General features: G+C 37.5%; 1 protein-coding gene across 6 annotated transcripts in view; it reads left to right on the top strand.

The window, feature by feature from the left end:
- The window catches only part of LOC114252496 (rho guanine nucleotide exchange factor 10), a 44,746-nt gene that overhangs the window by 22,408 nt on the left and 6,868 nt on the right, over positions 1-15,470 (top strand). For 4 of the 6 annotated variants that reach the window (XM_089729175.1, XM_089729174.1, XM_089729173.1 and 1 more), the window contains 7 exons: positions 1,653-1,857; positions 3,073-3,249; positions 9,064-9,223; positions 11,290-11,519; positions 11,978-12,100; positions 13,085-13,234; positions 15,205-15,403. In XM_089729175.1, the coding sequence (XP_089585301.1) occupies positions 1,653-1,857; positions 3,073-3,249; positions 9,064-9,223; positions 11,290-11,519; positions 11,978-12,100; positions 13,085-13,234; positions 15,205-15,403 (1,244 nt within the window). Of the gene's footprint in view, positions 1-1,652; positions 1,858-2,298; positions 2,635-2,665; positions 2,802-3,072; positions 3,250-9,063; positions 9,224-11,289; positions 11,520-11,977; positions 12,101-13,084; positions 13,235-15,204; positions 15,404-15,470 lie in introns of those variants that run through there. The other 2 variants (XM_089729177.1, XM_089729176.1) reach the window with 2 other exon arrangements.

Genomic DNA, 15,470 nt, shown 5'->3' with positions numbered 1-15,470 from the left:
ATTTACCACTATCATTTCGGTATCAATTACATTCTAGTTGAAACGATATAATAATGAGAATAGATTTAAATAAATGTCAACGAATTAGTATCAAAACACGTAAGTTGTCCGTGACCACAAAAACTATAAAGAAATTAGAGGCATCGGAAGTAATATAACGACAATAAAAAGTGCGAGACATGACCATAAAAATAGGTTTAATTACAATAATTAGAAGACGACACAGCTACAATCATTAAGTACACAAAATTCCATCACCAACCTTCAACGCTCAGTGAACATAGAGCTTGGTTCAAAAAAAAGGATATATAAAAGTAAAAGTTTCTTATATAACAAGTTGCAGTTTCTTATGATACGATAAAATAAATAGTAAAGATATACAACGGATAGTTAATTTGACTGGTAAATGTTTTATTAATTACTAAAGTGAAATCTTTATTTGCAATGGCTCATTGACGAGAGATCCTTATGTTAAACTTCACGGTTCGTTTCACGTTATGGTTGCTAAACATTCAACCATCTCGATAGCATGATTTTTAATTAAACACATTCGCGCTCTTGAGAAGCTGATGACGAATATTACAGCCACGTGTATTAACGTGACTTAACGTTTCTAAGTATGTTGGCACTTGTTTTGTGCTAAATAGCTTTCAATTGTATTTTATTTCTGAAAATATTAATCGCCTCTATAGGATTAAGCACGGTCACTCCACGAATACGTATTTGTAATTAAACTGGAAGGGTGTCTTTAAAAGTTTGCTTAGGTACTGCCACAACTCTGCCTATTTCTGTCGCAAAACAGTAATGCCTTCTGATTTAAAGGTACAAGCACGTCATTTCGGATCATCCCGATCCACTAACGGTGCTTTTAGGTACCTCAAGCACCGATCATCGTTCTCGTCGATCCCGACACTTGCGACGTAGAGCTCGACGAGTAAATTAACTCACAGACACAGACAGCCAACTGAGTTTCTCGCTGGATCTTCTCAGTGGGTCGCGTTTCCAATCTGTTGGTAGATTTTGCGAAGCACGGCTCTTGCTAGGGTTCGCGTTAGCAACGTCGTCAGGTTTGAGCCCCGTGAGCTCACCTACTAGTTAAGGTTACGCTGAAATAGCCTCTCAAGGCTATCAGCTTAGGTAGGAAAAAAGGTACAAGTCTATAAAAGCTTTACTAAAAAATTCAAACTTAAAACCTCATGTTTCAAAGTGAATGACGGCATTTACGTTGTGTTGTACCTGTGACTACTTCATTTAATGTCAGGCGGGGCGTGACCTGGTTTAATCGCAAAAAAACGTGAATACCTATTATAAATGTTGGAAGGTAGTCTTATATTTTGAAGTATTTAATTAGGTTATAAGTAAAAGCCCTACGTGCAACTCCGACTATGCTCTTGGGAGGTATTGTTTTTCACGTTTTTACTACAATAACAACTACTTGTAATGACTTGTTTGTAGTAACTACGCCTTTAATGGATTTAAGAATATTAAAAATTTATTTACTTCGTTATAACAAGAATAATGAATAAGTTTATTCAACGTGAACATAAATCACCATCATTACTTTAATATTTATTGTAAAGCTATCCCATTAGTTTCATATTGAAACTAAGCAAGTCTTAACGGAATTGCTGAAGCCGTGACTTATTGTTTAGAAGTACCGGACAGCTGCGCAACACCCTCAGCCGTGCGCGGGAGCTGTGCGAACGATGGCGAAGCGGAGGCATCACCCCGCCCGCGCCCCCTCCCGACGACGAGGGCGGGGGGAGGCTGGCGCGCTGGTTCAGCGTACGCAGGGGATCCACGCACCAGTACGACATGCACTCCCACGAAACCGACAAGATGCCCAAATTACCCGAGGTTAATTGTTAAATAATATCTTTTCTTTTTTATTGCTTAGATGGGTGGACGAGCTCACAGCCCACCTGCTGTTAAGTGGTCACTGGAGCCTACAACGTAAATGCGCCTCAGTATAGTTACAACAGCTACCCCACCCTTCAAACCGAAACGCATTACTGCTTCACGGCAGAAATAGGTGGGGTGGTGGTACCTACCCGTGCGGACTCATAAGAGGTCCTACAACCAGTAATTACGCAAATTATAATTTTACGGGTTTGATTTTTATTAGGTATACGATGTTATTCCTTCACCGTGGAAGTAAATCGTGAACATTTGTTAAGTACGTATTTCATTCGAAAAATTGATACCTGCCGGCGGGATTTGGAGGCCGTTGCATCTTGAGATAGGAATGTACCGTACGTCTTATCCTTTAGGCCACGACGACTTACAAGTCTTACAAGTATCCATCAGAATAACACAACAATAAATAAGGATATTTAAACAAAACCCCTATATTCATTCCGTTATCCTTTTACGTAATACAGAATACGACATAGGAATAACAATTAATATTGTATAAACCATGTGAATCACATTTAGTATTTTAGATGAATCATGATCCGGCCATTGAGCAGTCATTGAACGTCGAACCGCAGTAACGAGTCGATCGCGTATTCGTGTCTGTCGCGTCGCCTCGGAGGTCTCAACACGCTAAACAAATAATCTATTTTAACATGTGATATAATGATGTCAGATTGGTATCCTGTGTGCTACCATACCGGCTTCATGTATACGATTGTAATTTTCTTACTTCAGTTTATTTTTAGTGAGACTACGTGAATAACGTGCTGCACGTAAATGTCAAAAGTTTGTTTAATTCACTCGATTTTTTCTCAGAGATGTTTTGTCCGTTTTGCATGAGAATACTCCATGATAAAGCCGAATATACATTGACGCACTATAACGTAAGTCTTTGAATTCTGAGTGATGATACTCTTGACGTTTGCGTGTTGCTGAATCCAAATCGGTAGTGACGCGACGGTAGTGACGCGACGGTAGTGACCGAGTGTCGGTCGGTACCAGCGAATTTACATTCGTTGTGCGCCGCCGCATGTCCTTCAACTCATAATTCCAAAAACTAACACTGTATATTTCCGTTTGTTTAACTAATTAGGGACGCTAGTAGATTTGTTTAGAAAGAAGGGTAAATAGGTAATAGTTTTTTTTTGCTTTCAGCTGGAGGAGGATTTGTTCTCGTGCGGCGGTGAGGTTCGAGGAGGGAGAGTTCCGCCGCCGTCTCTGGGCCCTCCGCCGGACTCGCTGACGCCCGTGCAACTGCGTCGTCGGCACGTCGTCGCTGCTATTATACACAGTGAAAACTCCTACGTCGCCACTCTACAGCGACTCGTAAATGTAAGTAAACCGAGAAAATTAAATAGCGTTCTGATATTTATTAGGCAATTCTTTTATTTGAACATATATTTTCATTGATTTAAGTTTACTAGTGGTCCCCCGGTAGTCGAAATTCGACTTTAATTAATTTAAATTATAACTTTGTACACTGATATGATTCTATTGTCAAAAACTATTTATTATACTTCTATAATCACAGACTTCGCCAAGACTGCACTTTAGACAAATATTAATAAAGACAAACAATACATATTTAATCTATTCTCAATTTGACCACCGACTATAAGCAATAAGAAACGTTTGACAGTTAACAAATAGTATGCATGCGTGTTTGTATGTGAAATACATGGTGGTGTGTGTAATGTTGTTTTTATTGATTAATTTTATGTATTTCTTATGCGTTATTTAAAAAAAATATTAACCTTCTGCACTCCTCTATATTCTTTATAATAAGTGTGGGAAACATCGTTCTTCGTCCGCGCAATTTTCGTAAAAAGAGGTACAAAGTTTTTGCTTCACGTATTAATATATATATTATAAACAAAGCAGTGCTAATCTAGAAACGAATAGAGCTAATTTTATTGTGTACAAGGCAAACGTATCGTTACTGTTCATTTGGCAAATCGTCGGTGATTATCCGTACAAGTCGAGCTACTTCAGATATTTGTTTCCTTAAATTATGGTGAAGCTAAACAAACGCACGTTGTCAACAAGGGAGTCGACTCGCTAATACGTATCAGCGTGCAAGAACCGGTCCGATGGCTATCTTTAACATCTCGTGTTGACCATTCTGAGAACGCACGTTGCCATTTCTCGTCGCTCGGGCAATATGCGCGATCGGGAAGGGCGTATATGTTTTAGATTGACGAAGAAGAAGAAGCAGCTGCCAATTTTAATACGCTTTTATTAGCTTCAGACGTATGTATGTTAGTATGTAACGGAATCTTTGAACATGATTTTGACCCCCTTCAAAACGTCGGATTAACTCGAAGTTTGGTATACTTATTAAGGACCGATAACAATACAATATTTAAAAAAAATTGAAAAAATTGAAATTCAATTAAAAATAAATAATAGTTTTAAAAAACTAACAAAATATGCTTTTATAGAAAATGCAACTAAAAAAAAATTAAATAAATTTGAATTAAAAATAGTGTAAGAAAAAATTATTATATTAATTCGATCATGACTAGTGTAACAACTGTTTCTATAACGCAAACTGTGTCCGAATTGAATTGAAAAAATCGGTGCTACTTTAAGACGGGACTATTGTTTTCTTTCTCACCAGACGTGAGATCCCTTGAGAGGACGTTTAATTAACCAGTGCGGTAACTGTTGCTAAACAACATCTTGAAGTTGTTTATTAACCAGATTACTGGTTCGGAAAGCGGTTCGCCGACTTCTCGATAGCTACCTGATCGGACGCGTTACGTAACGTACATCAATGAATACCTGTTCAGAGGTGATTCTTTTATCAATCAAAAAATAAAAGCAACGGAACAAAAGTCATACGGGTTTGGTGTATTGGCGCGTAGGTCGACTCGAATATTTATGGAAATTTAACCGTTACTGGATCGTCTCGTCTGGTTTTATAACTAATGCCATATTTTATTAGCCTTCGATATTTATGATCTGTTCGATTCGGTTTTTTTTATTTTTTATTTGAACGATATTACATTATACTAAGTATGAAGTGAAAATACGGCTAATAATAATTAATACCTAACAGGTTTTCTCGCCCGATTATCAAAATTCGACCATAATCACTGAGACCCCACGGCTTAGATTTGTTTCAGATATTAAATTTTCTGTATTGCTCTATTGATATTTCCAGGGAAATATTTTTCCACAATAAAATTTGATACACTCGTACCTACACTTGAAAGAAAATTAAAATCAGTTGACAAACAGTTGACAATCAGTTGACAAACAAACGTTACGTAGTGGCTTTTTCTTTGTCTTTTCCATACTAATATGAATGATATTTAGAGCCACTTTCTATCTTTCTCTATTTGATCGATCCTTGCAAATTTGTGGTTTGTAGCTAAGAAGACCATTAAGAGTTTGAAATGAAGAAGTGAAGAGTTAGAAATAAACATAAATGGCACATGTGTATTGTTTTGTCTGATGTTCGCATACTAAAGATAGGCATATTAAGAAGTAGGGATATATTTCAATAAAGTACGAATAGACGAGGTCGTATCCCTAATGAAAATGGCGCCGAGCGTTGCCGGACAATATCTAAGGAGACAAATTGAGTTAAATTTTTATAATTTTTTTATTGCCTTTGTAGGCAGACGAGCATACGGCCCACCTGATGGTGAGTGGTTACCGTCGCCCATGGACTTCAGCAATGCCAGTGGCAGAGCCAAGCCGCTGCCTACCGCTTTATATTATGTTAAACATTGTTTCAATTATCACAATATGTTCGGTATTTAATTATTGTTTATGTTTATAATGAACGTTTAGACGTAACAAATAAGATCTAATGTTTAAACAAGGTTAACCTTAACGTAAGGCGACATTATTTGTTTATTAAACTACGCACTCAATGCTTTCATTTAGATTGAGCAATAATGGTGGAACCCTTCAAAAAGGAATCCAAGACTTTTTTTTTTTTTTTTTTTTTTTTTTTTTTTTTTTTTTTTTTTTTTTTTTTTTTTTTTTTTTTTTTTTTTTTTATTGCTTAGATGGTTGGACGAGCTCACAGCCCACCTGGTGTTAAGTGGTTACTGGAGCCCATAGACATCCACAACGCAAATGTGCCACCCACCCTGAGATACAAGTTCTAAGGTCTCAAGTATAGTTACAACGGCTGCCCCACCCTTCAAACCGAAACGCATTACTGCTTCGTGGCAGAAATAGACAGTAAAACTAGGGGAATTGAATTTAGTTCAATTCAACCAATTGAAGAAACAGGTGTTCTGTTCGCGTTCACTACAAAGAAAGATTCTTTTGTCGTGACGCCGTAATTCGAAAGAGTCGATTTTTCTAGCGGTGTTCAGTATTGCTGTATCGAAGTAATTTAGAGTACCGGGAGTCTTCAATAGAGCAAAGCGCCCCGGTCACCGTCCTCGTCGAACCCGTCGCTCGCGACGAAAGGCTCGACGAGTGAATTAACCCATAGACACAGCCCACTGAGTTTATCGCCGGATCTTCTCGCGTTTACGATCCAGTGGTAGATTCTGCGAAGCACTGCTCTTGCTACAGCCAGTGTTAGTAACACACCCGGTTTGAGCCCCGTGAGCTCACCTACAGGTCAAGGAGAAGCTGATATAACCTCTCAAGGCTATCAGCATAGGTAGAAAAATTCTTAGCGAAGCGGTACTTTACGAACAGTCTCATGCTTAACAAAGTGCTAGTCCGGCCTCGTGTAATTCCATTTGACAACATTGAAAAGCGGGCCGTTTGGATTGTCGATAATCCAGCTCTAATTATCGTTCTATCTCTGGATTTTCAGTGAAACCTAAGCTGTGTTGTGTATCGTATGTTGCATAGGAAGTGCTGTGAAGAATATGTTGTATGATCCTGTCGAATGCATTTTATCATCTAATCGCTGATACAGAAGCAGAGGTCATTAGTAAATAGTTTACAATTCGTTTTTGAAATAGATTTTAATAAAACTAAGACTAAACACTCCAACCTAAGGATTCGTATCATTTTCTGTATTCAATAATAAGTCGCAATTATCATCGAAAGCTTATAGCGTTACTACCACAATTGACTGTCTACTTTTAACGATAACGCAAAACGGTATTGGCCAAGCAAAAAACTTACATTACAAAACACATTGACACATAGTATTAAGATAAACAAACATTTTTTTTTGTGTAATATTACATAGCCTTGAAAGGCAATGGAGCTAAGACACAATTTACCCAAAATGGAGTTAATAATTCTACGAGTTTGTTATTACGGCTGTGGGCAAATTTTTAAACTTGCCAATCGATTTTGATATAATTTCAATTAGAAACAAAAATTCTATTACGCATACATAATAAAGTATGTGTTATTGTTTCTGTAATAATCGATAATTGATCTTAAAAAAAACACTTCAATAAAGTTGATAATATCTGTAAGCGTATGTTTCACATTGTTATTACGTCGTCTTCTCGCATCTTCAGAGTAATTAACTGCCACGGCAGTCCGTCACGCGATCCATTAAGAAATGTCACGTTACCCTTCACAATTAAATTGTAATGACATCTAATTAGCAAAATCAAGTCTTCTCTTATTGCCCTCGTCAGTAGACGAGCATACGGCCCAACACCACTCAAAATGAAGTGGTTACCAAGCTCAAGAACTTCATCAACACCAATGGCACAGCGAAGCCGCTGGCTACCGCTGGTTCCTCTCCTCTCAAGTCACGGAATATATAATAATACAAGAAGCATAACTTACAAGGTCCATTGCGAATGTGTGCGTTTACAATTTACATTAAACACGAGTTATTTCGAGATGTGACGTTATTTCTGACGAATATACGTTTTTGCTTGTATCTCGTTAGCGTATGAAGAGATTGTGAATCCGTGAAAATTAGTATTTAATTGCTATGTTCTGTTGTCGTACACAGTTTTTTTGTTGTTCTAAATCATGTACGCGTGTTAATAAGAGCGAATACGTTCTGGCCGTTTGTAATATTAAATGAACTTTATAAAGAACAGGTCGGTAAATGTAATCTTCCGCATCATTCCAATCCAATCATGATCAGTGAGGAATCACAAAAAAATACATTAATTTCCTACTTACTTTATTCCTCATTTGAAGGATGATTTATAATTTTAATATAAATAGGTATGTACTTACCTAAGCATATATAAATAACATGATGGCGGTCTGACGTTATGCATTGTGATTTTTACTAATAAAATTTCCATCCTTGTAACGGACGAGAAATACGTACATATTCAAACGATTGATTGCCTCATAGCACCTTTTTGTTTGAGATATAAAGTTGGCTGTGTTCCTCTGGCCCGATATCGCTTTGAAACTTAAAAATATTGTCGATTCGTTGGTACATGAATGGTCAAATCTCCAGGCGCACTTTTGTATTAATAACGCAAGAAAAAAATGAAGCCTCTTGCGACAGTAATCTTCTTTTCCTTAAGATACAGAATATTCGCTATATTTATGAGAATTATATTTTAATGAGATAGTAATACGATACGAACGTAAACATAGGTTAAGAACAGGCTAATTGCACGCTCGATGCAGGACTTGTTCTTTGAAATCGTAAATTGGTGAGGTTCTTTTGAAATAATAAATACTAGCTTACAACATAACCGTTGGCAACAGCAACCTTTTTCACATGGTAGAATTATAGTTCCAACAATATTACGTAACGTGTTTATTGTTTACATTCCTCTTTCTCTGTCTATCTCTCTTTATCTGTGATGAAAATATTTTTTGCAGTAAATTTTAAGCCGAAGCTTAATTTTTGTTGTTGATTTTTTAATTATTTAAAAATTACATGTTGAAGCGAAACCACACGAAGCATCAAGTAGTGGGTTAAGTTATTGAAGAAAATCTGTATTTTATTATCATATTGTGCCCTCTTCATGTCGAGAGGTTGCCGGAACAAGTGGACTCTTAAACCCGAATACAGCCAGCCTTGACATCAAAAACTCATGATTTTGGATTAACGATCAAAGGACCGTGATATTTACCTAGCAGCGTCACGTTACGATAGGGATTAGAAAACAAACAAAAATATATCTTTAGTGTTATGAGACAAAAAAGCATTTATTATTTATTTATTTTAACAGTTTTGCAAGAAAACAAGTACGGAACAAAAATTGTTATGTTTTTCCACAGGACTACAAAAAGCCCCTCGAAGAGAGCAGTCCGGCCATATTGAACGCCAGTAAAATACAAACGTTATTCCATCGTCTACCTGACATCCTACAATGCCACCTACACTTCCGCACCGCTTTGGCCGACTGTGCGCAGACGTGGGACCGCGATGAAAAAATAGGTAACTACCTCCTTTTTTTTCTATTAATACTATGTAACCATTTTTAAAAACACGTTTGCGATTGGAGATCTTTAGTTTTTTTTTAACCGACCTCAAATAACAAAAGGTCTTAAACCGCGACATTTTCTTTTATTTAAGTACTTAAATAGGTAGATGATGTATCTGGTCTTTTCGTGTGTTCCGTGAATGACAATGGCCACCTTAAGACTTAAATTCGTTAACCGTCAAACTAAAACGCCTCCTTGCTTCATATCATCAATAAGCTAAATCCGATGTCTTCGTGCCTTTTATTGGGGATGTACAACTACTACAACTAATAACAATTGTAAAATTAAATAAATAAAAAATAGATTTTAAATGCGCGCAATAAAACGCGACTTAGCAGCTGACGCTTTTGTGATTCGCATGGACAGGTAGCATCCTCTTTCATTGCTTTATTTCGCGTTTATCATCATCATTCATCCTCCTGCCCTTCTCCCAGTTACCTGGGGTCGGCGCAACATGTTTTATCTTTCCATACTCCTCTATCATATATTATTTCTTCGCTCACTCCTCTCTTACACATATCGTCTTTCACACAATCTATCCATATTTTTTTTAGGTCTACCTTTTTCTAAAGCCTTCCACATTCATGGTTAAAACTCGTTTAACAACCTCATTGTTATTTTTTCGCGTTGGTATCTTTGTATTTATTTCGCGTTTACATATTTACTAAAAAAATTAAGTGAAACTTTTTTTCTACTTATATTCAGGTTGTTTATTATTAGTCCGGTCGCCGGAAAACCACTGAGAACCTCACGATTTCGATTCCATATTATGTATTACGTGTAAAACATTCAGTCTTTTGTTTTTGTTATTGTCATATTTTCTTAACTCAATTAACCACGTCAATAATTATTAAAGGAAAAGATTTAATCGATATACATACCGAGGAAACTTTCTGAAGTTTTTTTTTTGTTCTAAATATTTATATACAGATTATTTACAGCTTTGTTTAATCAGCTCCATCCAATATAAACAACATGGAACTTCCAGTAAAAAGTTCGCGTACAGAATATTTAAAGGCCAATAATATCAAAGTGTTCCCGTAAAACATGAACATACATAATCGGGCCCAGTTACGTAAACAAGTTTTTTTTTATCTCTGGAATCGATTTATTCATACTTCTCAAACGTTAGTCATTTTATTAAATGAGGAACGCACGCGTGGCGCAAATAGCGGCTAGTGAACGATTTTTAAATTTAAAAAATGATACATTCGTTGACACAATTAATGTTTATGGACCATTAATTTTTTTGCACGTCTGCAACTGTAGTCCGAAAGAAATGTACGTGGCGCCTTTAAAAAAATTAGTCGGTCGCGTCATCGCGATGTAAACAAATAAAGCTCGAAAATAAATTTCACTAGAAACCACGAACATTTTGATGTGGCAATTGTTTGATATTGAAATATGTATATTGCTTGAAAACTGCTCAACGATATTTATTCTATTTATTTTTAAACATTTACTGCATTAGTTGGTTAGACGAACTCGAGGGCCGGGTCTTCCTGTGTTAAGTCTATCTAATGCCTGCTCGGTTGAATAGTGCGATATTTTATCGTCGTATTTCTTTTTTTTTATTGCTTACATGGGTGGACGAGCTCACAGCCCACCTGGTGTTAAGTGGTTACTGGAGCCCATAGACATCACGACGTAAATGCGCCACCCACCTTGAGGTATAAGTTCTAAGGTCTCAAGTATAGTTACAGCGGCTGCCCCACCCTTCAAACCGAAACGCATTACTGCTTCACAGCAGAAATAGGTTGGGTGGTGGTACCTATCCGTGCGGACTCACAAGAGGTCCTACCACCAGTAAACCTACATAAGCTGGTGGTAGCCTTTAGAGGCTATGCCTGCGAACCGAGCGAGTAGGTGAGCTCATGAAGCTAACCTGAGGATATTTCTCGATTAATCCATTGCAACAGGGATTTTAAAACAGAAAGCAAAAATCCTTCGCGGCAGATAAAAGATATTGACAACTACGTCCCACGCCGATACAATGACTAACTTATCATTTTTCAACAGGCGAGGTCTTTTTGAGCGCATTCTCGAAGGCCGTGGTGCTGGACGTGTATTCGGATTTCATAAATAACTTCTCAGTCGCCATGGAATTGGCTAAAATGGAGTCGAAAAGGAAATCAGCGCTGGCCGACTTCTTCAAAGTGAAGCAGATTAGTGCTCACGACAGACTCTCGTTCTTCGGGCTGATGGTTAAGCCGGTTCAGAGGTTTCCGCAGTTCATCATGTTTTTACAGGTAAACGCTTTCACGCTAGATGTCCACAACATTTGATTATAATATCTTGGAATATAAGATAATAATAGCTCGCTGACTCTACTTATTGTCTGTTACATCCATCATTAGTGCTTCTTCGCTTTTTTGTTGGATAAAGACAATTAAAAAAAGATCGCAGTGGGAAAAAAACAACAATCTTTACATTCAATAACGAAATTAGTCGATTACAAAAAGACAAAATTTACAAATTTTAAGCGGTAGGCAGTGGCTTGGCTCTGCCCCGGGCATTGCTGAATGAAGTCCATGGTAATCACTCACCATCAGGTGGGCCGTATGCTCGTCGGCCTACAAAGGGCAATAAAAAAAAGACCGCCAATCGTAAGCATTCGTGATCATTCGTGATCATTGTATCCTATATGAATTTAGAATTTTTTTATACTTATGTATATGCGCGTATTTACGTAATTTTTTTTGTTCAGGATTTATTGAAGCACACGCCCCCCGGGCACGCGGACCGTGTAGCTTTACAAAGAGCTTTGACGAGACTAGAGGCGTTAGCCGAAGCATTAAATGAAAGAAAACGTGACGCTGAAAGAACACAGGTATATTGGTTTTATGTCATTAATAATTACACACAAAAAAAACACCATGCTGTATATAAAGCGAGACGAGACACAAAACGTTACTGTATCATATAATTTGTAGATAATATTAAAAAAAAAAAACAATATTTCAAACTGGAGCGGCATCTCTGATTGATGGCAGACGCCGGATATTCTCAGGGGGTCACGATTCCGATCCGGTGGTAAATTCTGTGAAGCACTGCTCTTGCTAGGGTTAGGTATTAACAAATTCTCTCAGGTTGAACCCGTCCGGGCGTAGCCGAAATAGTCTACTATTAGGCTACCAGCAAATAGGTAGGGGAAAAAAGGTAGCAGAAATAGGTAGCGTAGTGGCCCGCGTTTGTCCGTGCGGACTTACAATACGCTCTACCATCAGGGCATGGCGTTTCATACTATTTGTGTTCTAGTATGGGCTGATATATCTTACTAAAGTAATTGCATAGTAAATCGCAGGCGCTTTTACAAAATTTACATCGGTACTGTTATGATAAAGTACTATAATCACTTTGGCATGATTTAAAGCGAATGAAACTCTGAGATACTTTTATTTTTTTAATACGGAGAGCCCTAGCGCCCTCTTTTTTTCCTTACCTAGGCTGATAGTCTTGAGAGGCTATTTCAGCTTCTCCTTGACGTGTAGGTGAGCGCACGGGGTTCAAACCGGAGTGTTTCTAACACTGGCCCTAGCAAGAGCAGCGCTTCGCAGAATCTACAACCGGATCGGAAACGCGACCCACTGAGAAGATCCGGTGAGGAACTCAGTGGGCTGTGTCTATGGGTTAATTTACTCGTCGAGCCCTTCGTCGCAGGCGACGGGTTCGACGAGGACGGTGACCGGTGCTTGAGGTACCTAAAAGCCCGTTAATGGATCGGGAGGAGCCGTAATGACGTGTTTAGGGCTGCCTCCTGGTAAGCTAAGGTCGTATTCTGAGATTCATAGTAATACGTAAGTTTAATGTGCAGGCATTCCGCGCCGCCCTGAGGAGGCTGACCCGCGGCGGGGTAGCGGGCGCGGGGGGTGCGGGTGGCGCTACCCGGTTCGGCGCGGCCCGCCTGCTCGCCTCCCGGGCTGACAAACGACATTTACTCAGACAAGACGATCTACTGCAAATGGTAAGTATTTTACATTAATACAATCTGACCCAGCAAATGTTACAAAATTTCTAGGGAATTTCTAGTGTAGAAAAAAATACCTTATTCAATCACATAAAATACCTCAATATAACAAAAAAAAATTGTCCAAAAAATTTAAAATAATCTAATTGATAATATTTGTTTATATATGTTTTTATATGTATATATTTATCTATATCTATATATTTAAGTATATTTATTTATTTAAGTACGAGGATTTGTATCTATAAATATTATTTATGTTATATATACACATATTTTAAAGTAATATCACCTTCACACTACACCTACCAAGCTTCATCTCTGCACTCCCCTAAGGTAGACTGTTAGAGAATGCCAATGGCATTAAGTCCGCCTTTATACTTTCTAGTATATAAAGTTATAAATAAATAAATAAAATAAATGTTAGGAGTGGACAATCCTTATAACTTAGGGGTATGAAAAATAGATAGTAGCCGTTTTTCAGACCTACTGAACATACATAATTTCACAAAAACCAGTCAAACCGTTTCAGAGGAGTAGGTATGGTAATTGGTAACTAACATTGTGACACGAGAATTTTATATATAAGATTATTTGAGTGATATATAACTGGTGATATATAACTTTATATTGGTGGTAGGACGTCTTGTGAGTCCGCACGGGTAGGTACCACAACTCTGCCTATTTCTGCCGTGAAGCAGTAATGCGTTTCGGTTTGTAGGATGGGGCAGCCGTGGTAACTATACTGAGACCTTAGAACTCATATCTTAAGGTGGGTGGCGGAATTTACGTTGTGGATGTCTGTCACCCATCTATGCAAAAAAAAAACTTCGTGGTCGAAGCCCCATGCGCTGGACTGATCAAGTGAAAATCCGTACCAAAATCCCACATAACGCCTGCGTGCGTCAAGCCTCAGTTGGCGAACTATGGAAAACAGCTGTCAAGGTTTTAATAGCCAAGGATTCCACATGAACACAACTGCTCTGCAAAGAGTAATAATAAAAACTGTTATGATGATAATATATGATCAGATCTTGTAATGTAAACAATTTTTCATATTCACATAAATTGATTTGGTTGATTCAGTGATCATATAAATCAGACCGAGGCCGTTTTAATTTAGAACGGATAAAAAAGTATCTCAAAAATTGTTAGGAGTAGTGACTTAAAAAAAAACGTAGATAAAACTTGTTTTAATTGATATTTTTAGAAGCTTTGAAATTGCATTAGAAAGCGCTTGAAGCTATGTTAATGTAATTGGATAATATACAAAGTTTAGATAAATAGTTATTATTTTTATCTTTTTTTATTAGATTTTTGTTTTGTTCTTTCTTATTTTTATACTAGTTTATACCATGTTCTAAGTCTGTACACACGTACCTAGGCCTTTATTCCCGCAATGAACCAAAGGGAAACGGGGGTGACTGAAAATCAGCGCTGTTCGATTTCTCGACCTTTGTCCTTTGCCTTTTTCTCTTTTTTATTTTCTTTTATTTGTATTTTATTTTATTTAATGTGAAAGGCAATCAATGATTTTATTTTTATTATTATCTCTATTAAAGTGAACTACTAGTGGTCCCCGGTAGTCGAAATTCGACTATAATTAATTGACATTATAACATTATTATCGTTTTATTGTCAAATACTTCTACAATATAATCACAGATTTAGCCAAGACTACACTATAGACAAATAATATTAAAGACAAACAATATTTTATTCTATTCTCAATTTGACCACAGACTTTCAATAATAAACGCAGAGTATATGTGTGTTGTGTCATGTTTTCTTTATTGATTTGATGAATTATTTATGCATAACTTAAAAAAAAATTAGCATTTTGCACTCCTACTCTATATTCCCTATAAGGGTGAGAAATTTCATACTCCCCCGTCCGCGCAATTTTCGTAAAAAGGGGTACAAAGTTTCTGATTCACGTATTAATATATAGATTTCATTAATTACAGGAATTTAACCAGTCGGGTGGCTTATCTAAGTGCAAGCCCCGACGACTGTTGTTACTAAACGACCTCGTGGTGTGCGTGTCGGTTGGCGCGGGCGGCGATGACGCGGAACGTCTCGGCCTCAAGTGGGCACATCCGGTGCAGGACGTTGAGGTCTTGGACACGGGCACCTCGCCCACGCTCAGCAGAGTGCTCGCTCAAGGTATGCAATAAAATTAGCTACAAAACAAAAACGTTTGCCTTTATCATAAAAGAGACTTAAATAAACT

The sequence above is a fragment of the Bombyx mandarina genome, chromosome 08 (genome assembly GCF_030267445.1).
Source record: "Bombyx mandarina strain Sakado chromosome 08, ASM3026744v2".
Taxonomy (NCBI): Eukaryota; Metazoa; Arthropoda; class Insecta; order Lepidoptera; family Bombycidae; genus Bombyx; species Bombyx mandarina.
Note: the sequence above shows the minus strand (reverse complement) of the source record. Positions and strands in the feature narration are given on the sequence as shown.